The sequence below is a fragment of the Acartia tonsa genome, chromosome 10, assembly GCF_053477335.1.
Source record: "Acartia tonsa isolate MP-2025a chromosome 10, ASM5347733v1, whole genome shotgun sequence".
NCBI lineage: Eukaryota > Metazoa > Arthropoda > Copepoda > Calanoida > Acartiidae > Acartia > Acartia tonsa.
In genome coordinates this window covers 2,227,403-2,251,830 of record NC_137269.1, presented here as the reverse complement: position 1 = coordinate 2,251,830, position 24,428 = coordinate 2,227,403, and the positions used below count along the sequence as shown (strand labels likewise).

The 24,428-nt window shown below is 31.8% G+C and overlaps 1 protein-coding gene across 1 annotated transcript in view; it reads left to right on the top strand.

Annotated features, from left to right (window-relative positions):
* Positions 1-1,993: 1,993 nt before the first annotated feature.
* LOC145330381 (uncharacterized) overlaps positions 1,994-24,428 on the top strand; it is a 33,745-nt gene continuing 11,310 nt past the window's right edge. Inside the window, exons 1-6 of the mRNA XM_080175019.1 lie at positions 1,994-2,124; positions 4,631-4,712; positions 5,163-5,207; positions 17,256-17,419; positions 17,707-17,772; positions 23,840-23,951. Of these exons, the coding sequence (XP_080031145.1) occupies positions 1,994-2,124; positions 4,631-4,712; positions 5,163-5,207; positions 17,256-17,419; positions 17,707-17,772; positions 23,840-23,951 (600 nt within the window). The remainder of the gene's footprint in view (positions 2,125-4,630; positions 4,713-5,162; positions 5,208-17,255; positions 17,420-17,706; positions 17,773-23,839; positions 23,952-24,428) is intronic.

Genomic DNA, 24,428 nt, shown 5'->3' with positions numbered 1-24,428 from the left:
GTCTAAATTGGTTCCAGGACAAAGGCTTCGGAGTGGACAAACGCAGGAGTGTTAAAATATTAATTTAATTAAGTATTTCTATATAGATTAGGTTAGGTTAAGATATTAATGTACAAATAAGCCCCCCGCAGGGGTTAGACATTTAAAAAACCTATAAGATGGTATAAAATAAGTTAAGTCAGGTTAAGTGTCCTATCCGACGTTTGGGACTCCTGCGTTTGTCCTAGGACCTGAATAAGTTTGAAATGGATAGGACAGTTCTAACATAACTTAATTATCATTGAGAGTTATCTGTTACGCTCGGACGGACCTTAGGCGAACATATCCTAATTATAGAAAAGCTTCACTTTCGAAAAATTACAGTTAATAATAAATTGTTATGCAATATAATTAAAAATCGATCAATAAATTAAATATTAAACACACTATTATAAGTCAAAAGGTCAAAAACCCCAGTAGAATTCTTGTATCAAAGAGTTTATACATAAAAATAGAATAAAATCGGATTTTAAAATAGCACTTAATCAATCTAAAAATCATTATTCCAAAAATATTAGATCATTATATATCTAATAGGAATTATTAAATGCAAAGCTTTTCTATAATTAGGGTTGGTCCGTCTGTCAATCCGTAACGGCATGTTAGAATTGTCCAATCGATTTTAAACTTAGGTACAATTTAGAAACGTAACAACTATATGATCATTACCAGAAATTAGTTAATATGTCAATTTCAAACATAATTTTTGCCCTTTTAAAAATAATAATTTTTATGATATAGTATCCTAATAGTTTGATTTGATTTTTAGAATTTATATTCCTAGGACTATTGGGAATATAATTATAGTCCCCAAAGCTTTAAAATAACTTTTTCTATTTGTTGTTTAACAACTTTGGGGACTATAGTGAATTTTGTTTGGTTGGTTTTAAACGTTCCAACAACTTATTTTAAGCTACAGAAGGGGTAGTTTGTGTATCATCATTTGGGTTGTACCAGTTTATCGGCAACTGTCCTATCCCTTTAGATTCCTGTAACTAACCTGTATCTAAGGAGGTAAAAACGGAAAAAAAAATTCAAATTTAAGAAAAATCAAGATATATACACTAAGAGATATAAGTTTTCCGGAATTGTAATGTAGGGAGTAGATTTGAAATCTGCATCAAATTTTAAGAATTTTTTATAAAATTCGTTTTTTGTATAATTCTTTATCTAAAAGCGGAAATACAAATTAAGTTAATTAATTTTGGCATCTGTGATTGGTGGATTTAAAAAATCTGCGCTCTGATTGGATGTCGTACATCATTCAACCAATTAGAGCGCAGGTAGTTTAAAATCCACCTATCCTATTGGTCAAAATTAATTAACTTAAAATGTATTTTCGCTTTTAGATAAAGAATTTTACAAAAAACGAATTTTATAAAAAATCCTTAAAATTTGATGCAGATTTCAAATCTACTCCCTACATTAAAATTCCGGAAAACTTATATCTCTTAATATACACACCTGCAAAAACCTATGCTTTGAAAAAAAACAATGGAAGAAAAATTGACACACAATTCAAATTCTGCTGCGCTTCTTGTGAAATTAATTGTTTTTGTTTTTAGGCTGCCAGTATGATCTACAATCGCCCGACAACAATTTCTCCTGGTTTGGGGGTGAGGGGCGTCACAGGGGGGGTTATACTACCCTCTTCTTTTAGGAATAATGTTTATTTAATATATATCAAACTGAAAATGTATTGAAGTTTGTGATTTATAATACAAAGTAGAACGATTTCTATCCATCAGTCTGTTTGTTTGTCTGGTAAATGGTAAATGTTTGGGCTTTATTTTTCAGAAAATATACTAACTGGTTTTGCAGTGGTTTTAAGCTATTTTCTTGTGAGGTAAGGTGAAGGGAGGGGAGGCCCGATGTCAGTTTAATTTTATTAGAGACATGCAAATCTGGTGTAACATACAAATAATAATATATACATTACATCAATGAACATCAAATGTGCAGAAGGCTCAGTCCTGGAGGAGGGGGTGCCGGGGGTGGTGGTGGGGGGTCCCGAGACAGCAGCTTGGATAGTGAGGGTATGTGTGTTGAGGGGGACACTCCTATGGAACAATTACACTCAATAAGGTAACTGTTTTTATCTTGTTTTTTTTAGAAGCGGCGCTTTTCTATAATTAGGATATGTACGTCTGTCCGTCTGTCTGTACGTCACAATTAGCTATTTTCGATAATATGTGCATGTTAGAATTGTCCTAATTTATGTAATTAATAGGTACGGTTCATAGTTACTCCAATAGAAAATTCTAAAAGTAACCTTAAATTCTCAATTACCAAAAATTCACAAGAAGTGTACAGTAAACAGAAAAGCGCATTTTTTATGTAAAGCTATTCTTATCATCCTCATTTTAAAGACCATTTAATTGCAGATCAACTGATGTGCTCACTAAAAAAGGAGCAATCTGCGTTTAAAGTTATGGTGTCGAAACATTGCCCTTGTAATTTACAATTAATCAATTAATATTTTAAAAATAAGGCACTTTGGGAAAAAGGGGTTTTTAAGGCATAATATTTTTAAAATAACGTAATATAAATGTAGAAAATAAGTTATTGAGGAATAATTTCTGACAGGGGTAACTGGGTTAATTTAATAAAAATCACACTTGATATTAGAATGACCTATTGGTTTAATGCATCATCTATTTGAAAATGTCCTACTAGTACAATGACATAATTGTATGACTGTGTGCAATAATGAAAAATTACTATAATGCACCAGTGATATGAAGAATTGAACCATTGGACTTTAAATTGATGCACATCCCCAATACAAAATCACCCATTCTTTCGATTATAATTAGTGGTTGATATGTTTGCACACTCAACTAAATGTAACAATCAATGAAGATTAAAAGTGCCCAAAATTGTTAAGCCAACGAATAATAAGATACTATTATATGAAACTTTGGGGACTAGTGTTAATTAACAACCAAGTGTCCCCTACCTCCCTGACATGACACAGTGTAATGAAATCACTTAACAATGGAAAATTTTATTTATTTTGAAATACTGACAAAACTTTAATAATTGCTTTATTCTCAAATGGAATAGCAGCTTTCGCAATATTGCATAAAATTGTCAGCAAGCTTCCAGTCTAATGCACTTATTAAGTCTAACTTTTCTTAATACTGACCAAACGCATAGTATAATTAAAAGCATATTAAAAAACCTTTTGACCTAATAAGCGCATTTGACTGGAATCTTACTCACAACTTTATGGCGAAAGCTATTTTTCCCTTTGTAACTTTCTTATGTTGCTTACCATATTACTTTTTTATTTCAACAACTAAAAAAGTAGAAATCATTTAGAGAAGACAATAAAAGATAAATTGATGAACTCCAGCAAATTATGATAAAATTTTACCTTTTGTACAACACAACTTGTTTGTACTATTCAATCAATGAGAGAACGTATTTACATAATTTAAAAGGACTCTCCACAGAAAAATCAACTTTGGATTTTTGAAAATCTAACCTGAAATTATTATTCTCTGTTAAATTTTAGGCATTTTTTGTTTTTGTAGCATCGCGATCGAAGCCCTTTGAAATTTTTTACCTCCTTTAAGTGAATCCTCCCGCCATTTAATTTGTGCTGCTTTAGTGATTTTTAGCTTCTATTTTTGCCGCCGTTGCCGCATTCATCGCCCTTCTCCGCCGCTACTCCGCTATTCATCGCTTTTTAATACATGCTCCCCTCTCCCTTGTTCAGAAATTAAATGGAGGCTGGGGGTGTTGTGTATAGCAACGTACGCAATGTATAGCGGAGTAGCGGCGGAGAAGGGCGATGAAGGCGGCAACTGCAGCAAAAGATGGTTATATTTGGCGGAGGCGAACACAAAATGGAGGCGGCAGGATTGTTCAGTCAAGGAAGAGGATAAATCGTAGAGCGGCCGGTTGCAACGGAGCAAATGTTCTTTAGCGGCAAACATATATTGAGTGGAGGAAAGTGTAGTATATATTGTTATAGCGGCAGTACAAATAGGCGGCGGACAAAATTTTCAAAGGGCTTCGATTGCGATGCCACAAAAACAAAAAATGCCTAAAATTGAACAGAGAATAATAGTTTCAGGTTAGATTTTCAAAAATCCAAAGTTGATTTTTCTGTGGAGAGTCCTTTTAAAGAAAATGTAATTTTCATTCAAATGCCCCCCCCCATTCCACGAAAAAAAAATAGATTTTTATAAAGGCATAAGTTTAGAGGGTTGAGTAAAGATTATTATCAATTTTGTAAAAAAAAAATCGCTAATTTAAGCAAATCTAACATAAATAAAAATATTTCTTGATCTATTTTTTAACTGGTTATGTCAGATTTAACCACTGGGAAAAATTTTAGAAAATATTAAAAATTCCGTTTTGAATTATATTTTTTTACTGTGTTAAGTCTGATTATGACAGAGGTCAAACATAAATGAATTTCTATTGATTTTTTATGCATTCATTTAGAGATAGGTTAATGGATAAAATATGGTTAAATATGAATAACACCTGGATCAATAAACATTCCATTTAGCCCTTTTCGAGATCTTAGCGCACATACATACAAAAACTTCTTCATAATGAATGATTTTCTGTTTAGGCGAATCTTGGAGCACAACAAAATTGGAAGATCTTCATTAGATAAAAAAGAATTATCTATCAAGCTATCTAATATTCTAAAGGTAAGATAGATAGATAGATAGATAGATAGATCGTTAGTTAGATAGATAAATAGATACATAGATAGATATTCTTAATAGTACATACAGCTTATAGACAGTTCTCGATAATTTATTTTAATGTCACCTCTGTATACAATACATATTTGATTTAATACTTTGATTATTTTTGTATGTTTGACTTTAATAAAGCATTTAACAAATGGATGACAATATTAAACAGACAAACAAACATTAACAATAGAGAATAAAACGCATTTAACATTTAATATTATATTGATCGATGCTTAATATGGACATACTTACATTTTATGATTTCATTATTGAGATGTATCGGCGCTATCCCTCAAATGTCTTGTTTAGCACAAATAACCCCCCCCCCCCCTTCTTAATGTACACGGAAACATAAATGAAAATTTAATTCTTGTGGAAAATTAGTGTAAATTTTTTTAGATTCAAGATGATAGTATTCAAATAACTGCCCTACAGTTGGTTCAGGTAATAATAGATTTAACACCCAATAGACAACTAACTCTTTTCTTTGATTGCACGACCTTCATATGTACGTGCTAACTGTGCATAGTAATAAGATGCGCCTGTTTTGATATAAGGCATTCCGTCAATTTTTGTTATTAATGTTGCGCATCTGACATAGTTGTTGTAGACGCCATTTTTAACGTCTTATGACGTAGTGTTGAACTGAAATTCAAACTTGAAACCTCCATGATGCGCTAGGTATTGAAATAAAAGGTTAGGTTAATATTAACAGAGTAGTCTTGAATATAGAGGTGGATTCTTAAAAAGAATTAGGATCGCTAAATTGGTTAAGGTAGCCAGATCACCCCAAAAAAAAATTGTAAAAAAATCCTCCAAAATCGAATAAAAACCACAAAAATTAAATAATATCTTATGTTAATACCAGACATTGTAACTCAGGCTGTCTAAATTCGAAATTATGCCAATATCTCAAAAATGAATTTTACATATATGATTATCCTATATGATTTTTTTATTTATTTTTATTTTCAAAAAATATAATCATCTATGTAAAAATACAAATATAACACACCTAATGAATTTTTATATTTTCTGTATTTTTTAGAAAAGATAATTAGGCTTGTAATATTGGTCAAGAAAAGATAATTAGTGTTGTAATATTCTACAATTTAGCATACTTAATGATCTCAAGTAAAAGGGGTAATTTTTCTAATTTTTCGGAAAAGGGTAAAAATAAATTTTTCCGAAAAAATCACTCAACCTAGCATTTCTGACTTTTGAATAATTCTTTTATTATATGCCCCTAGCCTCTAGGGACATTGCCCAAAGAGGTATGAGGTGCTGCAACCACTACTTTTAAATTAACTGCCTAAAATAAAAAAAAAATGTTGTTTTTTTGGGGGGAGGAGTGTGGGTGTCCCATCCTCCAAGAAAATAGCCTAAAACAACCACATGACCAGTAGGTATATTCCCTGAAGAGTAGAATCCAGTCGGTTCAGTGGTTACCAAGATCTTAAGGGACAGACGGACAGACATCAAGTTACTTTGTATTAGAGATATAAACATTTTTTAAATTGATTTTTTTTGGGTATGGGACTGGGGGAATTTTTTCTTGATGCAATTTCTTTAGGGATAATAGTAACTTCTCCAAAATAGTTATAACTCTCCTATGAGCAGTTACCTTTTAAAGGAGAACTAAATCAGTTCAGAAGTTAGCTAGATCTTTAGCTACATACAGACAGATATATAAATATAAAGATTTTTCACTTTATCTTTTATTTACTAATACTTGTCTGTAAGGTCAAATTCCAATGATCTAAAGAGATAAGACAATGGCCAATAAATTCTTATAAATCCCAATGATGTTACACAAAATGTTTAAACACTTAACTTAAATAATCAACCAATCAAAAGTCCCAAAAGTTGCTAGGCTAACGAATAAGAAAACATTATTAAAAAACTTTGGGGACTAGTGTAATAAATGCTCATTGTCCCCTTTCTCTCATGTCAACAATCATTCCTTTCTAAAAATAAACACCCCTTCCCCCCCAAAGAAGGAAATATCATATAACGGGAGGTTGCCATTTCTACAATTGGCAGAAATACATAGGATATATTTTGTCAAAATTGTTTATATAAATGTAAATTCGACAGTAATTTGCTTAAAATCATTAGTATGCTGATAAATATACATCTAACACTAGCATTTATACATCCAAAATTTATATTGGCGTTTATTACCCTAGTCCAAAACCTTTAACAATAATTGTTATCTACAGAAATGGTAATTCTTAATATTAATGTTTTAGATGTTAATTTAGCAAGAACTAGATGTATATTTGACAATTTTGGATGTATAAATGCCAGTGTTAGATTATTATGATAGTTACATTAAGTATGACTGTATTTTAGGCTTTATTTTTACACTTTAACAAAAAAAAAACATTTAGTTATATTTCTGCTGGTTGTAGAATAATAATTAATATGGATTTTCTTGACAATGTTTTGTTTGACAATCCTATTCCTTGACCTCAACTTAAAAAATCTGTCCACCCCCTCTTCCTCTTCACCCCAAAATATTATTATGAAAAATAATCCGAACCCCTCCCCACCTCTCTCAGTTAGGGAGTTGAATCCATTTTTATAGAAGCAGAAATATAATCTATGATTATGGTTTGGACCCTCTAAAACTGTAATCTACCCTTCCACTTTCCCCTCTCTTGGTGAAGATATCTTCAACGCCGATACGATTTTTGAAATATAAGATTCCACTTTTGTCTCTCTTGTTGAAGATATCTTCACCAAGAGAGGCAAAAGTGGAATCTTAAATTTCAAAAATCGTATCGGCGTTGAAGATATCTTCACCAAGAGAGGGGAAAGTGGAATCTTACATTTCAAAAATCGTATCGGCGTTGAAGATATCTTTACCAAGAGAAGGGAAAGTAGAATCTTACATTTCAAAAATCGTATCGGCGTTGAAGATATCTTCACCAAGAGAGGGGAAAGTGGAAGGGTAGATTACAGTTTTAGAGGGTCCAAACCATAATCATAGATTATATTTCTGCTTCTATAAAAATGGATTCAACTCCCTAACTGTCTCTGCTTTTCACTTTTACTTTTGAATCTGAAGGGAGGAGACTATGTACTTATATCTTTCTGATCAGATTTACCAAAGATATTCATTTCATATTACAGTCACAGACACGGAAATTTATAATTGATAAAGAATGAAAATCATAGGTATCTATTTTAATTTTCAAAAGAATGCCAAAATTTGAGGATTAACGTGGGTGTGGGGAGAGGGAGGGGCCCCAACATAAATAATCTATTTGTAGACACTTGTGCCATATTTTCATAAATACATTTTTGTAAAAACCAAAAACATGTTTGGAGTATTTGATCAGTCCTTAAATATTTATAATTTTTAAATTAGTAACTCATATTTTCAAAATCATCTAAAAAATATTCTTTAGTGCAAATACACTAAAAGTAGGGTTGGGCCGGATAGTCTTTTGGCCGTATACCGAATACCGGATATCCGGCCGATTTCAAATGCCGGATATCCGGTATCCGGCCAAATTACTGGCATCTTATTATATAAAACTGGCGGCTACGCCCTTAGAGGCCTCTAGGGGCATTTGAGGGGGGGGGGGAGTTGAATTTGATAACCATTTTCTTTATTTCAGATTTAAGAAAGAAATAAAATTTAGAGGGGGCTGACGCCCCTTATTTATATTGTAGCTTTGCTTTGCTAGTAATAGGAAATAGAAGGCAGAGAAATTCACCTGCTAAATTGAAAAAAGGGATAGTTAAATGACCTATACCTAGTCTTGAAATGAAATTCATTATTTGAAAAGTACTTAGACTAATGTAAAAATTATGTAGATAATTAATTGTTAAGAAAACTTTCTTCCATTTACCTAATACTTTTCAATACATGTAAATGATTATGAGGATGAATAAAAACATCTCTTTATCCAAAGAGAAATAAGTTTGGTCAAATCAAGATGTTTTACAGAGAATGATAAATTAATTGAAGGAAGTATTGTGAGGGGCGGGAATTTTCCAAAACAAAGGATTAATTTTCATAATTTTTATGGTCAAGAAAAAAAGGAGGAGAGGTTAATATTTTGAGTTGAGCAAACAAATCTACTGGAAGCTTATTTATGATTGGTGGAAATCATAGTTAAATGTATGGTAATTGTTCTCGCGCATTTGTTCAACCTAGTGATAGAAAAGAATTTAGGAATGTGTTTTGTAATTGATAAATGGAATAAAGGGATAAGATAAGTTATTAATGAGCTTTGTATGTTTTTTTTTGTATGAAATAAAGTTATATTTCAGAATATTTCTATAATAGTTTGCTAGACAAGTAGATGAAAACATTGTAAAAAAACTGAACAAAAAAGTACCCTGAAAAGGAAAAACATTTAATTGTTCCCTTATTCTTGATAATTTTATGCAATTTTCTATCTTATACTTTTCTCTTAGCTATGTGCTGTAATATATTATAAGGTTTTCATGTCTATATCTTAAGATTTCTATAACTATTAAACTGATTGAATTCTTCATTATAGGAAAGCTTATCATAAGTCCTGGTATGGTTTAGACTATTTCACTTTTTTCATTTAATCCATGGGTGGTTTTGGGCTACTTTTCTAATCCCTTCCTACCCCTTTGGAACAGGTTCGTAGATGCTAGGGGTGCATCTTATAGTCACTAAAAATGAAATGATTTTTAAAACATATACAATTAAAGTAAAAGTTTTTTCGTATTCATTGAATCCGGTGGATAGGAACCGGTTCTCATCCATACAAAAAAAACTATATCTAGCATCGTATTATATCCAGCTTTCTACGAATATAAAAATGTACAATCATAAGATTAAAACTAGTTTTTTTAGCCCGTGCCTCGGGATGGGTGGCCAAGTGTTTATGTTCGTTTGTCCTACTGTTTCTGAGCTTTGCTTTTATAAATATTGTTTGTCATCCTCATTAAATTGAACTAGTATCATTATAGACTGAGTTCCTAAAAATAGCTTAAAACCTGTCCTTAAGCAATATATGTGCTAACTGCTAAACCAATATGGTTCTCCTTAACAACATAGCTTCGGATTAAACCACCTGTATTACTTCAAGTGCTTTAGAGGCCTCTAGGGGAGTGACTGCTAGTTATAATTTTATAAATAAAACTTTCTTAACAAGAATGACTACATTCATAAGTACATAAATCCGACACATTACAATCATTATTTAACACAACTTGAAAAAATATTTGGTGCTTTCCTTTAAAGTTCCTAGCGAGTTCAGGCACCCCATCTTTGTTATTGAATAAATTTCCCTTATTAAACAGAATATCTTTAAAACAAATTTTCACTTTACTCTACCTCTAGTGCCCGTAGATGCCTCAAGGGGCGAAACGGCTTGTTTATACTTCAATTGTCTATTTTATTTATTGTTTTAGGAGTGTTTTCTATTGGTGGTACTCTTCCCTAAAATAGTTATAAACCCTTCCTATGGGAAGTTATCATTCTTTCAACGTCTTATCCCCTAAGATCCCTGAGATTTCCTATTGACAATAATGATTATTACTGAAGTCAGACAGACCAACCCTTATTTTAGATAAGCTTTGCTTTTAATCCTTATACTAAAGTAACAGGATGTCTATGTGTCTGTGTATCTGTGTGTCTGTGTGTCTGTACCGAAGGATCTCGCTAACCGCTGAACCGATCGGGTTCTCCTTAACAGGGTAGCTTCTCATAGGTCCCAGGAAGGTTTATAACTATTTTTTGGGGGGTGGGACACCCCCAACCCCACCAAAAAAATAAACCCCCCCCCAAAAAAATTTTTTTTTATTTTTATTTTTTTTGACTAAAATAAAAAATGGGGGGGGGGCACCAGCCCCCCCACAAAAAAAAAAAAATTCGCCCCCTCCAATTTTTTAACTTTTTCTTTTAAAATTTAAAATAAGAAATTGGGTTATTAAATTTGACTCTCTCCTCCTCAAGTGCCCCTAGAGGCCTCTAGGGGCGTAACCGCTAGTAACAAATAAACTATTACTTGAGATCAGACGTCCAAGGGGGGGTAAAGTGGGGATTATACCCCCCATTTAAATTTACTCCTATTTACCCCCCCCCCCCCCAAACAATTTTGGGGGTAAATACCACCCCCCAAAATAAAAAATATCTAACAAAAAAAAATTGAGATGCAAAGAAAGGATTGAAAGATTTAGTGTGAGTGGGATGGGAAAACAAATGTAAATAATCCCCCCCCCCCCCCTAAGTATCATGTCACCTAACTTTACCTCGTTTGACCCCCTTCTCCAACACACACATCTATCTATATTTTGAAGAAGCGCAGCTTCTTTTTAATTTGTTTGTCTGTACGTCACAACGTATCTCCATCAAAATAAACATGTAATCTTTTGTAACCTAAAGTAAAAGTTTGTATTAAATATTTTTAAAAGTGAATAAAAATTTTAGACATACTTCAAGCTCAAACTGATTTATATTTGGATATTATTTTCCTTGTTTCAATAATATTTCAATGATTATGAGGAAATTCAATCATTAATAATAGAGAATAAGAATAATTTTCATTAAAAGGGAAAATATCATGCATGTAAATAAAAATAAATTGTTTAGTTTGTTCTCAGGGTAACGTATTAAATAAGACAATTAAAATTATACATTTTTTATTGCTTAAAGGACATCTGTCTTTAGTCCAATTTTCAACATTATCACTTAAAAAACAAGATGACAACATCATAAGAGCGTACCTTAAGGGCATATATGCTTGATGTTGTCATCCTTTTTAAAAATAAGAGGTCCATTCTTACATTAAGATATCTATTTGAACAAAAAATGGTACCTAAATATTAACAAGATTCGTTGAATGTTGTCATCCTTTAAAAAAAAATAACAGCTCAATAACAATTACGGGAGTTATAGAGTGGCTACAGCATTGAAAGATATTTTGTTAAACAGTTCCACGCCGCCAATTATTATATTATTGTCAACTATATTTTTAAGAAGCGCAGCCTCTTGTCCGTACGTCACAATGTAAAAATAAATATCAATCCAAAACTGTATCCTTAAGTTAAAACATTTCATAAATATTTTTAAAGATCAAGAAATTTTAGACATACTTCTAATTAGGGTTGGGCCGGATATCCGGTGTGGCCGGATATCCGGCCATTTTCAATATCCGGCCGGATACCGGATATTGAAACTATCCGGCCGGATATCTGGCTCTATAATTTTTTTATACTTTACACCAAAAATCTCTGTTTTTTTAAATTTTAAATGGCTATAATTTTCTTATTATTAAAGCTAGAAGAACATTTTTTCTGAACAAGTTTAACTTTATGTAAATTTATATAAGATTTCTGAAGAAATTTTTTTTTGCTACTTTAGTGTGTGGTAATTTGGCCGGTTATCCGGCCGGATATCCGGTAATTTGGCCGGATAACCGGATATTTGCCGGATATCCGGCGTTTGAAATCAGCCGGATATCCGGTATCCGGCAAAAAAAGTATCCGGCCCAACCCTACTTCTAATATTTTCCATTTCCTTGTTTCACTAATATTTCAGGGAATATTGGGAAATTCGCTAGATTTCCCCCCCCCCCTCCTACCAAAAGATAATAAGTTTTTTGTTTAACTGATTTAGTTTATAATAATCATCTTAATAATAAAGTAACAGGATGTGTGTTTGTCTCTGTGTTTGTGTGTCTGTACCAAAGGATCTTGCTAACTGCTGAACGGATTGGGTTTTCCTTTACAGGGTAGCTTCTCATAGGTCGCGGGAAGGTTATTACCTATTTTGGGGGAGGGTACCACCACCCTCTCAAGAGAAATCGCCCCTAGAAAAAAATTTCCCCCCCCCCTCAAAAAAAAAAAATTTAATTTTTTTTTTATAATAAAATAAAAAATGGGATTAGGTGGTTCATCCCCCTTCCCCCCCAAAAAAATTCTTTTTACATTAAAAAAAAATTGATTAAATGAAATAGGTTTTGAGATTCAACTCCCCCCTCCTCAAGTGCCCCTAGAGGCCTCTAGGAGCGTAGCTGATAGTACATAATAAAGAATAAGAATAATTTTTATTAAAAAGGTTAAAAAGCAACATGAAAACAATGATTTGTAAGCCTTCACTAGGTTTAGTGATTTTAAAATAAAAAAATAATTACCAGGTTTATATTAAAATCTATGAATATTACATAAAAAATCCATTAAACCTGCAATATATATGGAATTATATAATATTGCAAGGTAAATTGTAAAAAAATATTTTTTACATTCACAAAAGATAATTAACTCTTCACTATTTCCAGTATTTCACAGTTAATGATGTTTACTTCCTTGTTAATGGATTAATATTGCATATTTTTAAACAAAATATTATGTTATTTTGGGTAATTAGTATTGTCGCAAATTAGCAATATTACATGAATTTTAATTTCGTCAGCCTAAGGTACTATGTCTGGTTAATACCCCTTCTATGATTTTAGAACATTTTTCTTGGAATTTATAGATAAATTTGTACAGAATGAAAATTTGTGAACTGTCTACCATAGCCGATTCAGCGATGCTTAATTTTTTTTAAAGAACGCACCTCAGATATGAATTAGCTCTTTCATAATTGCATTCGTGAAAATCACATGACCATTCAAACAAAAAAAATGTTATCCAAAATTCTAACATGCATAAATGAACAAAAAGAGCTATTCTAATTACAGAAAAGCTTCGCCTAAAAAATTTACATTTAATTCCCCTTCCTCATAAATACAAATTTCTTTACATGATATAATCATTATCAAATATTATAATATGACCTAAGAAATTTATGAGAAATTAGTCAGACTATGAGTTAATTTGATTTATTAGCGGTTAAATTTGCAATTTATAAGAAAGTGCAATTTTATATTTTGTTTATTGCATTCTAAACACATAATTTAGCGAACAAAAGACGAAACTTTTCTATAATTAGGGCCGGTCCGTCCATCATGTACGTCCGTAGCTAGATTGAGAAAGCGTAGCAACACTATAATCGTATTCAGAAAGTCTGTACGTCCATTAAAAATTTTTACCATTTTGAAAATTTTTTGAATGATTTATGTACAATTTAGTTTTGACTAAAAACTCAATGCTTGCTTAAGTTCTGACACTCTACAATGTTTTTTTTTAGTTTTAACACTCACAAGTCGTCTATAATTTCTTTTTAGCTAAAATAGATTATAACTAAAAATATTGAGCATTTGAAACTCGAAGCATGAAACGTACAAAATTCCACTAGAAAAAACGACAGTCACAAACAAAAAAAAAATTACAGGGTAGCTTTGCTAATATTTTATACACTAGCGGCTACGCCCCATTTTATTATTGTTTCAATAGGAAAAAATTAAACAAATTGGAGGGGGTTTTAACACCCTCCTCCAAAATAGCTATGAACTTTCACAGAAACTATGAGAAGCCACACTATAAAGAAGAACCATATCGGTTCAGTAGTTAGGGAGATCTAAAGCTATAGACAAAAACACCTTACTACTTTTATGTTAGGATTTTCCTTTAATTGTAAATAAGTAGGTTTCGTGTTTTTTCTCTTTAATAGAATATTCTTGTATATAATAAAAGTTTTTGACTAAAGACGAAATATCAATTATAATCAACTCATTTGTTTATCAAAGAAATACGAAGATTTATTATGAATATATTCTTTATGATAACGTTTTATACATTTACTATGATACAAGCGAAAAGATTTGAGCGAATTGAAAGGATGAAATAAAAAATTATAAGGACATTCTTTACAGTTTATGATTTCATTATAGAGTTGCTTCGCCTAAATAGTGTATCTTGTTGTTTTAGGAATCAGTGTTCCAAATATCAGTTAAACAGGATAATTATATCAAACAAAAATTTGATATCAAAAAAGTTGTGTTGCTTTCTAAATTGTACATTACCTCTACAGGAATCACCCTGCTAAGTTTGAAATCGACTGAACACTTCTATCATGTCAACATTAACAAAAAGAGCTGTTCGTTACAGACGTACAGACGGACCTAAATATATTAATTACTAATTATAAAAAATCTTCGCTTTTAAAATGTAAAAATGGATATTGGCAAACATGTTAACAATTACGACGTCATTAATGCATAGTGTTATATGCATTACACATTACTTTGTGTCTGTCTGTCTGTACCGATGGTTCTCGCTAATCTCAGGCCCTTAGAAGGATTATAACTATTTTGAGGGAGGGTACTACAATCTCCCAAGAGAAATCACTCTTTAAAAAATTATCTCCCCGTTCCCATTTTTTTTTATTGAAATTAAAAATGATTAGTAGTCGATTTGTTTTTCTTTTTAAAGCTTATGGCTCTCTCAAGTGCCCCTTAAGGCCTTTAAGGACGTATCCGCTAGTCATGGATTATTTCTTTTAATATTGACACAGTCCTAAAGAACAAAATATAGTATAATTAAATAATCAAAAATACTCAAAAATCACAAAACCTTTAATTCATACATTGTGACGTACAAACAGACGGACATACCATAATTATTGAGATGCCTTGCTACTTCAAATAAGACTGAGGTTTCAAGAATAAAAAGAGAAAGGGGGGGAAATAAAAGAAAAAAAGGAAAACAAAATTTATCGGGGAAAAAATATTCAAATTCTTCACCAAAACTACCAATTTAAAACATTTGTTTAAAACTACTATATAATTTAAAATATCAGTCTGTTTTTTTCCCGTTATAGCAGTTTGTGAGGAACAGCATATAATGCAAAAAAATGGCTCTTTTAAGAAATTATTTTTTTAGTTTTAATGCAGCTTATACCAACAACGAAATTAATTCGGAAAAAATCACAAAACCTATACATGATTTAAGCTGTCGTTGGGGGGCAACCTTTATATCTGCCCCCCAAATATAATTTTAGATTAATTTCGCCTGTTGGCTATACATTATTACTGGTTGTAACGTCCTGACACTGTCAGGCATAATAAGCCGATATGATAACCGCACCGATGGCTGTTTCTAAAAACTTTATGTCACCGCCGCATTACAATATATCCTATGCTGAAATCATACTGTCATATTAGGGTTTTAAAGACTATAGAATCTGCGAAAGGCTTGCAGTGACCTACTTTATAAAAAAAATATGTTTATATAAAAACGTATTTATTTTGTATTTTGATATAAAAAGCCACAATTCTATTATATTAAAGTAGTAATGTTTTTGTCTGCAGCTTAAGATTTATTAAGTTGTTTATTAAGTTCCTGGATGTGTTTGGACTATTTATTTTTTTATCTAAGTTTGGTTTTATGCTATTTTCCTACTTTCCTTACTCCTTCAAATTCAGAGCTTCTAGATGATAATAGCACAGCCGCCAGTTATGTTTAAAGTAAAAACATAATATAATTTCAATTAAATCAAAATTTTTATATATACCCTTTAGAAAATCATTCCAAACTTTTGTTTTATATAGTTTGTTTATTTTATTGCTTATGTATATAGTAAATATCAATTTAAATGCTTAAAAAAAAAAGTTTTTATCGTAGCATTGATGGAATACTTATTTACGTCCGTCAGTGTGCCTGCCTACCTAAACGTTTTGGGGTAAACGTGATTTTGTAAGGCTGCTATTATCGTTAGACAGCTAAAATTTCTCTCAGAACAAAAAAAATAAACAGCCTTTTGAAACTTCCTGAATTCGTCTTGAAGAGTAGAATAATAACCAAAAACCCGTTATGAAAATATTGGTCCTAGTCAGTGAAGTTTTTTCTTTAATTTTTGGTTTCTTTCAATTGTTCATGTTGGTTTCATAAAAAATGGAAATCATTAAAAATTGAAAGTTTTTATAGTGCCTATAAAAAATGACGTCATACAGGCCTACCATTGGTCAATTAAAATGTATACTGCCTATCTTTTGTCATATGTATTGTAGGGTAGCTGTGTTTAGAGCCCTAGAAAAATGGGGATAGATGTCACAGCTTTTGGCCTACCTATTCTATTGACGTCATAGTAGAGGGAAAGAGAAACGGAAGGGGGAAAGAAACCCTCTAGAAAATAGATGGCGTATATGATATTTCCTGACGTCAATAGAATAGGTAAGCCAAAAGCAGTGACATCTATCCCCATAATGCTAGAGCACTATAGACAGATACTATTGTAGAACGTCATTTGTATAGGCACCTTAAGCTGCTTCTGACCCACTTAAATCAACATAATGATTGAATACTTGATATTTTAGAATATCCTACCACATCTGGGTACAGATACAGACGCGTGGCCGTGCATGTATAAATATAATGATTGAATACTTGATATTTTAGGATATCCTACCACATCTTGGTCCAGATACAGACACATGTATGAACATAATAATTGGATACTTGATATTTTAGGATATCCTACCACATCTGGGTCCAGATACAGACGCGTGTATGAACATAATGATTAAATACTTGATATTTTAGGATATCCTACTACACCTTGGTCCAGATACAGACGCGTGTATGAACATAATGATTAAATACTTGATATTTTAGGATATCCTACCACATCTGGGTCCAGATACAGATGCATGTATGAACATAATGATTGAATACTTGATGCCTAATCTTGGTCATCAAAGCATCAATCACAGGAATTTATTCATAAGAACTAAACTCTTTAAAAGTTTTTTTGAGGCGATTCGCATCCATTTAAATATGTATAGAATATCAATCTATTCTAGTCTTCATATAAAGCTCCTTACAAAGTACAAACAAATTGGTCTAGCTCTCTATCAAATGCACTTTCCCTCTAAAATGACCAACCAAAAAAACTCTGTCAGGGGAAAAGGTTCCTTAAAGGATCATAATTTAAGTTTGAAGTTAACAAAACAATTGATTTTTTTAAAATTATTAAAATCATACACTTTTTCTATAAGCATTATAATGTAGGTTTAAACTTAACAAAACCTTTAATATATAAATATTAATGAATAAATCGAAACAGGAAAACGACAGTTCAAATTCTACAGATCTATCTGAAATTCAGTAGTGATGTTCAATCAGCATTAAGGTAAATTTTAAAGATTTGCAGCCTTTATTGAAGCTTTTTATATTGCCTATAAAAAAATGACGCCTTACTGGCCTACCATTGGTCAATTAAAATATATTCTTGCTTGTCATTCGTAATTTAGCATGTGTATTGGCCTATCATTGGTCATTTGTATTGTATGACATCATTTTTTATAAGTTTTAAAAAGAGCTTCCCCTTATATGCCTCATTATCATAGGAATTATCATTCTATCTACAATTCAAGGGAATATGATAGGTATATGATATTAAAGTGTTGTCTAAAAAGCTAAAATCATTATGCTCAAAATGGATATATACATACAGACTTTCTGGTAATACTGATTTCTAATTTCTATATTGTCCCAAGATGTTACAATTATTTCCACATAAAGTTTAAAATCTATAGAGATATTCTATCATGCCTAAATTAACCTAAATTTCATAAACAGAACTTTAAAAATAAAAATATTATGAAAATTACGGTTATAATTGTTGTCTAAATACTTTCCAACTAATTGTTTTTCCTTCTAATTTTCGTGACTTTTAATTCTCGATTTTGTTTTTTATTACAAAATCATTTGACTACTCATGTTATTTGCAAATAATTACAACAGGGGCTTTCATACAACAGTTTATCTATCAGCTATGCCTCTAGAGGCGTCAAGAGGCATTGAAGGGGGGGGGGAGAATAAAGTCGACCACTTAACTTTGAATTATAGTTTTGTACCTATAGTCAAACAAGGATGACAACATCCATCAGTAGCGAAGCACAAACAATTAAATAAGAATTTAGATATTAGTTGTCAAAAGCATGTATATTAGGAAAAAATCACGAAACCTTTTCAACATTTGTTTTTAATTTCTTAATATTTATATTTCAGTACTATGATAAACTGACTGATGGTTAAAGTAAATTACATAGTGGATGCTCAAAACAACGGGAAATTTAATTTTGATATGTTTAACTACAAAAATTAAAAAAAAACGGACCATAAACATCAAAGATATGAGGAAAAATGTAAAAAATATAAAAATAGCCAAAAACCTGAAAAAAGGCAATTCTGACCGTCATAGTTGTTTTCTTTAAATGATAGAAAATTTAATTTTGATATCTTTAACTGAAAAAATTTTGGAAATCGGACCATAAACACCATAGGTATGGAATAAAATGTGAAAAATTCAAAAATAGCCTAAAACCTTCTTAAAGACAGTCTGACCGTCATAGTTGTTTTCTTAAATCGACAGGAAATTCAATTTTGATGTCTTTAACTGAAAAAAATTTGGAAATCGGACCATAAACACCAAAGGTATGGAAGAAAATGTGAAAAATACAAAAATAGCATAAAACCTGCTTAAAGACAGTCTGACCGTCATAGTTGTTTTCTTAAATCGACAGGAAATTCAATTTTGATATCTTTAACTGAAAAAATTTTGGAAATCAGACCATAAACACCAAAGATATGGAGAAAAATGTGAAAAATACAAAAATAGCCTAAAACCTGCTAAAAAGCGGTCCGACCGCCATTGATGTTTTATAGTTAATTGTGCTCCTTAATAATAGGAATGTTGTCAAAAAATTTCAGCCTTTTATCTTTTATAGGAGCCGAGATTTACGTTTCCCCCAAACTAAGACGGACAGACGGACGGACAGACGGACATTTCAAATTATAGAGTAGCTTCGCTACTAAAAAGGCTTACAGTGGCACCACCTAGCGACACTTTTATGGTATTTCTTATCTAGGCGCAATTTCTTTTGGGAGGGTTGTAGAACTCTACCCCAAAATAGTTAAAAAACTTTCCTAAACTTATAAGAAGCTTCACTGTAAAAGGTAACCAACGTTGGCATCAGGGGCGTCCAAGATTTTTTATTTGGGGGGGGGGGTAAAATTTTGAAAATAAAAATTTTTTGGGGGGGGTAATCTTTATTTCATAGAGGCATTTTTTTCTATTTGAGGGGGGGTAAAAATTTAAAATCCAAAATTTTAGGGGTGCCTAAGGCACTCCCAAATTTTTTTTTTTTTTTTTTTTTGGGGGGGGGTAATCACCCCTTTACCCCTCCCTTAATCGTCTATGGTTGGCATCCTTGTTTTCATAAATGTTCAGTAGAAATTTTTTCCGAACACCCTGTGAGCTTTTTGGCAATTAATTAATTTTGTGTGAGTAATGATTATTTTTGTAAACAAAAATAATCAAAACCTACAATTAGGTCACTATTAAAGATCTTAAATAAATATTGCATTGTCCTATCTATAATACAAAGTAGGATGATGTCTGTCCGTCCGTCCGTCTGAAGCTTAAGATCTCGGTAACCAATGAACCGATCGGATTCTACTCTTCAGGGTATATACCTATTGGTCCTGTGGTGGTTTTAAGCTATTTTCTCGGGGGGTGGGACACCCCCAACCCCCCATAAAACAAAAAATACCACCCCCCATTTTTTTTTTTTTTTTTTGTAGAAGAATTCTTTTGTAGAAAATTTTCTTTTGTAGAAGATTTTCTTTGTAGAAGATTTCTTTAGTTCTTCTTATTTTTTTTGAATTTTTTGTTGTTGTCATCTCTTGGGGCAAAGCCCCTAGAGGCTAGGGGCGAAGCCGCTAGTCTATAATACAAAGTAGAACAATGTCTGTCTGAAGCTTAAGATCTCAGTAACCACTCAACCGATTGGGTTCTACTCTTTAGGGAATATACCTACTGATCCTGTGATGGTTTTAAGCTATTTTCCCAAAATAAAAAAAAATCTTTTTAAAACTTAAATTAAAAAAGGAAGTCGACTACCCCCCTACCCCCTTATAAAATCCCCCCCCCCTCCCACCCAAAAAAATATCTATTTTTTTTCTAAATCTATAATACGAAAAATTAGGTTGGTTAAGGCTCTTGGGGCAAAGCCCCTAGAGGCTAGGGGCGAAGCCGCTACTCAGTGGTACAAATTAGCAGAATATTTGTCTGTATATTTTATCGAGTATGTTATGCCCAACCAAGCCCTTTCAAGACGTTACACATTTACTAACCCACCCCAAAGAAAGATCTATCTAGTAGAGAACCTACTCTATATATCACTTTAAAAAGTGTAACTAGCGGCTTCGCCCCTAGCCTCTAGGGGGTTTGGCCCCAAGAGGTTTGATTTTTCATTTTTTAGGGGGCTTGGGGGTGTCCCACCCCCCAAGAAAATAGTTATAAACCTTCCCGGGACCTATGAGAAGCTACCCTGTAAAGTAGAACCCGATCGGTTCAGCGGTTAGCGAGATCCTTCGGTACAGACAGACACACAGATACACAGACACACAAACAAACATCCTGTTACTTTAGTATAAGGACTAATGTAAAGAACATCTCCTTTCCACCTTTCAGTGGTAAAACTAGATAATGCAATTAAGAATTTAGTAAAACATTTTAATTAAGTAATTTAATCTTTTTAAATCTTAAAATATTGTTTTTTATTCTCTCTCTCTCTCTATCTCTCTTTTAACTCCTCTCTCTCTTTCTCTCTCTCTCTCTCTTCATTTTTTCTCTTTCTCTATTTCTCTCTCTCTCTCTACTGTTGGTATGTGTATCTACCTATTTAGATTCCCCATAAAAATGTCTTGAAAGAATACTACAGGGAGGAAAGGGACATTGGGATGTTTTTACACTGGTCTCCAAAGTTTTATGAAAACTTTTTCTTATCGTTGGTCTTTGGCGACTTTTTTGAATTTTGATTGGTTGGTCCATTAAGTTGATTGCCAAACCTTTTCAACCACTATTTCTAATCTAAAGAAGAGGTAATTTTGTGTATCATTATTGGAGAAATACATAAATTTGTCGGTCATTGTCTTATCCCTTTAGGTCCCTGGAATAATACCAGAATTTTTGTGTACAGGTACTTTAACTATCCATCAACACATTGGGAAAAAATACATAAAAAACTGGTACCTAAAAATTTTTCCATTTAGATGTCAATAAATACAGAATTAATAGTTTTTATATCCTTTTTTAACCCTTAACAGTTGTTGGGGAGTATGGAGGGTTTGCGTTGAACGAAAAATTACTTTGATGACTTAAAGTCGGTTTTTAATTATCAAACACAATTTTTTTTATATAGTATAATAAAATTTTTGCCTTAATTTTGGTATACTTATTTCTAGAAAAATTAGGTACAATGTAGTTCAAGCACCTTAGAAATCAAGCCTTTAAATATAAGTATATCCAAATTTAGCATCCTGTATTTAAGTAATTTTAAAAGGTTTTATGCTGAGAATTTTTACATAAATGCGCGAATAAGACTTATATTACTCGTTTTTTTTCAGTGACAATCTGCCTGTGCATCTTTGGATTTTGGCTATATCATATATGGGCCTTGTGTAATGCGTATGTACGGGCATTACATGTACGTTCAGCCGTTTGACAGCTAGCAGTCTTTAAATTTCATATATTTTTGGAGATAATAGTTACCAGGAACATTTTACCGTTTACTGCACTAGTTCCTAGTTCAACTAGAAAATTCCCAGTTTTTCCACTGTGGTACGACAATCCTCTGCCTGTTTAATCCTTCCGGTGTGATAAGATCATTTCTAAAGTTATGTATTGGCCAATGTGTCACAGCCCTGTAGCAGCCTTGATTGCCCTGAAACTATACTGTGATTTGTGTTAAAAAAAATAGCCCAAAACCTGGCCAAGAATGGAAGTTAAGGCTGAGAAGCACCGGTAAATTGTGTGATCCACACCACACTTCACAATATTGTTATGCCACAAGTAGGCCACAGTTGCCAACCATTAATTTTTCAAGACCAATTATTTATTCATGTAAAATATTATTAGTTTAATAGGGTTCCATCTTATACTACAATAGTTGTTTCTCTCATCGTATTATAAAAAGCTTTCTGCGGATATAAAATGTACAATTATAAGATAAAAACAATTTTTTTAGCCCCAAGATGACGAAGGCAAGGACTAAAAACTGGGTTTAATCTTGTGATTGTACATTTTTACATTCATAGAAAACTGGATATAACTTTTTCGTAAAGATGAAAACCAGTTCTAATCAACCGGATATTAATCGGTTTCAAAAGAATACAAGAAAAAGTAGTCCCATTGCTCAGAAAGTGATAGGTTCGAATCTCGACAAAAGCTGCGTCATAATTAAAAATATCAAATTTGAACTTAGAGGTAATGCATTGGCTCAAAATAGGCGCAAGTTATCAGTTAGAACTTCTTGACAAGGTTCCTGCTATCAAATTATTAAATATCTACAATAGTTTAAATTATCCTTCCTTGGATATTTATACAAAAGTATGACTTGGCTATACTTCATTAACTTTAATTCTAGGAGGTGAAATAGTTGTCAAACTAATTTGTTTAACAGTTACTTATAACATCATGTTATAGACATCTTTTCGCAGATATTAAAATAAAAAGTTATCAAATATTCTGGACAGCATAAAGACAAACATCCTGCTACTTAATACCAGGCATTGATAACATTATACAATAATTTAAAAGTGACCTAATTTTAGGTTTTGATTATTACTTGTTGTTCACAAAAATAGTTTTTTTTATTGCATTGTATTATAGTCAGTTTTCAGTGGATGAAAAATTATAAATTAAAACTGGTATTGATTTTATTTTTATATTCGTTGAAAATTGTCTGTAATGTGATGCTATGTCTGAAAACCAGTTCTAATCCACCAGATATTAATTGGTTTCAAAGATTTACTGGAATTGCTTAGGGTAGATGGTTTTACTCCATCTGGAGCATAATAAAATATGGTTATTAAACTAAGTAGTTTTGATAAAATTATGAATCTTTAATAAACAGTCATGTTAAATGCGCAGGTGTTCCAAGAAAGTAACTCTGGTATAAATAAATTGAGAGAATTATGGAATAGTTATTTATCATATTTTTGTAATAAAAATGAATGAATTTCAGTGTAAAAAATCATACTGGACATATGCATCTCTATTGTTGAATTGCATATTCCAGAATTATTTTTAATACATTCATTATGGTTTAAATACAAAAAAATTATTATATATTTATTGCAGTTTTTTTGTTTTGTGTTGGCAACCTGTATTGAAAATGAAATTTGTTTAGGAACATCGTTCAGTACGGCCTGGAGACCGCATGCGGCAGCGTGGCTCACGAAACAATCATCTCAGTTCCAATTCTATTCCCGCCAGATTTTGACTCAAGATATGGCACTAAGGTACAGAGTGAATTAGTTTTGTGATCTAAGGAAAGCGTTTGATAGTGTGTTGTGTGAAAATTTAGTTTTAAAAGTGACAAAATTTTGAGTTATTTTTAAAAGTTATTGATATAAATGTTTTTGATATTTGAGTTAAAAGTCTTAATAGATGTAAGGTAATTATCATTTTTTATAATCTAAATCATACATATATATTTTATGTGTCTATAAATCAAATACAATCATTATTTAAAAGTAACAGGATCTGGTTTTGGGAAGGGTACCACCAACCTCCCGAAAGAAATCTATCATAGAAAAAAAAATCCCCCCTCCAAATTTTTTTAAAACTTAAATTAAAATGGGAGTGGGTGTTGCGACTATTGGCCTCTAGGGGCGTAGCTGTTAGTATTCTATAATTTTAAAACCAAAACAGAATATAAGGATCCAACCGTTTTATCTTACTTTTATAAGTTTTAATGATAAAATTTATGAATTTTA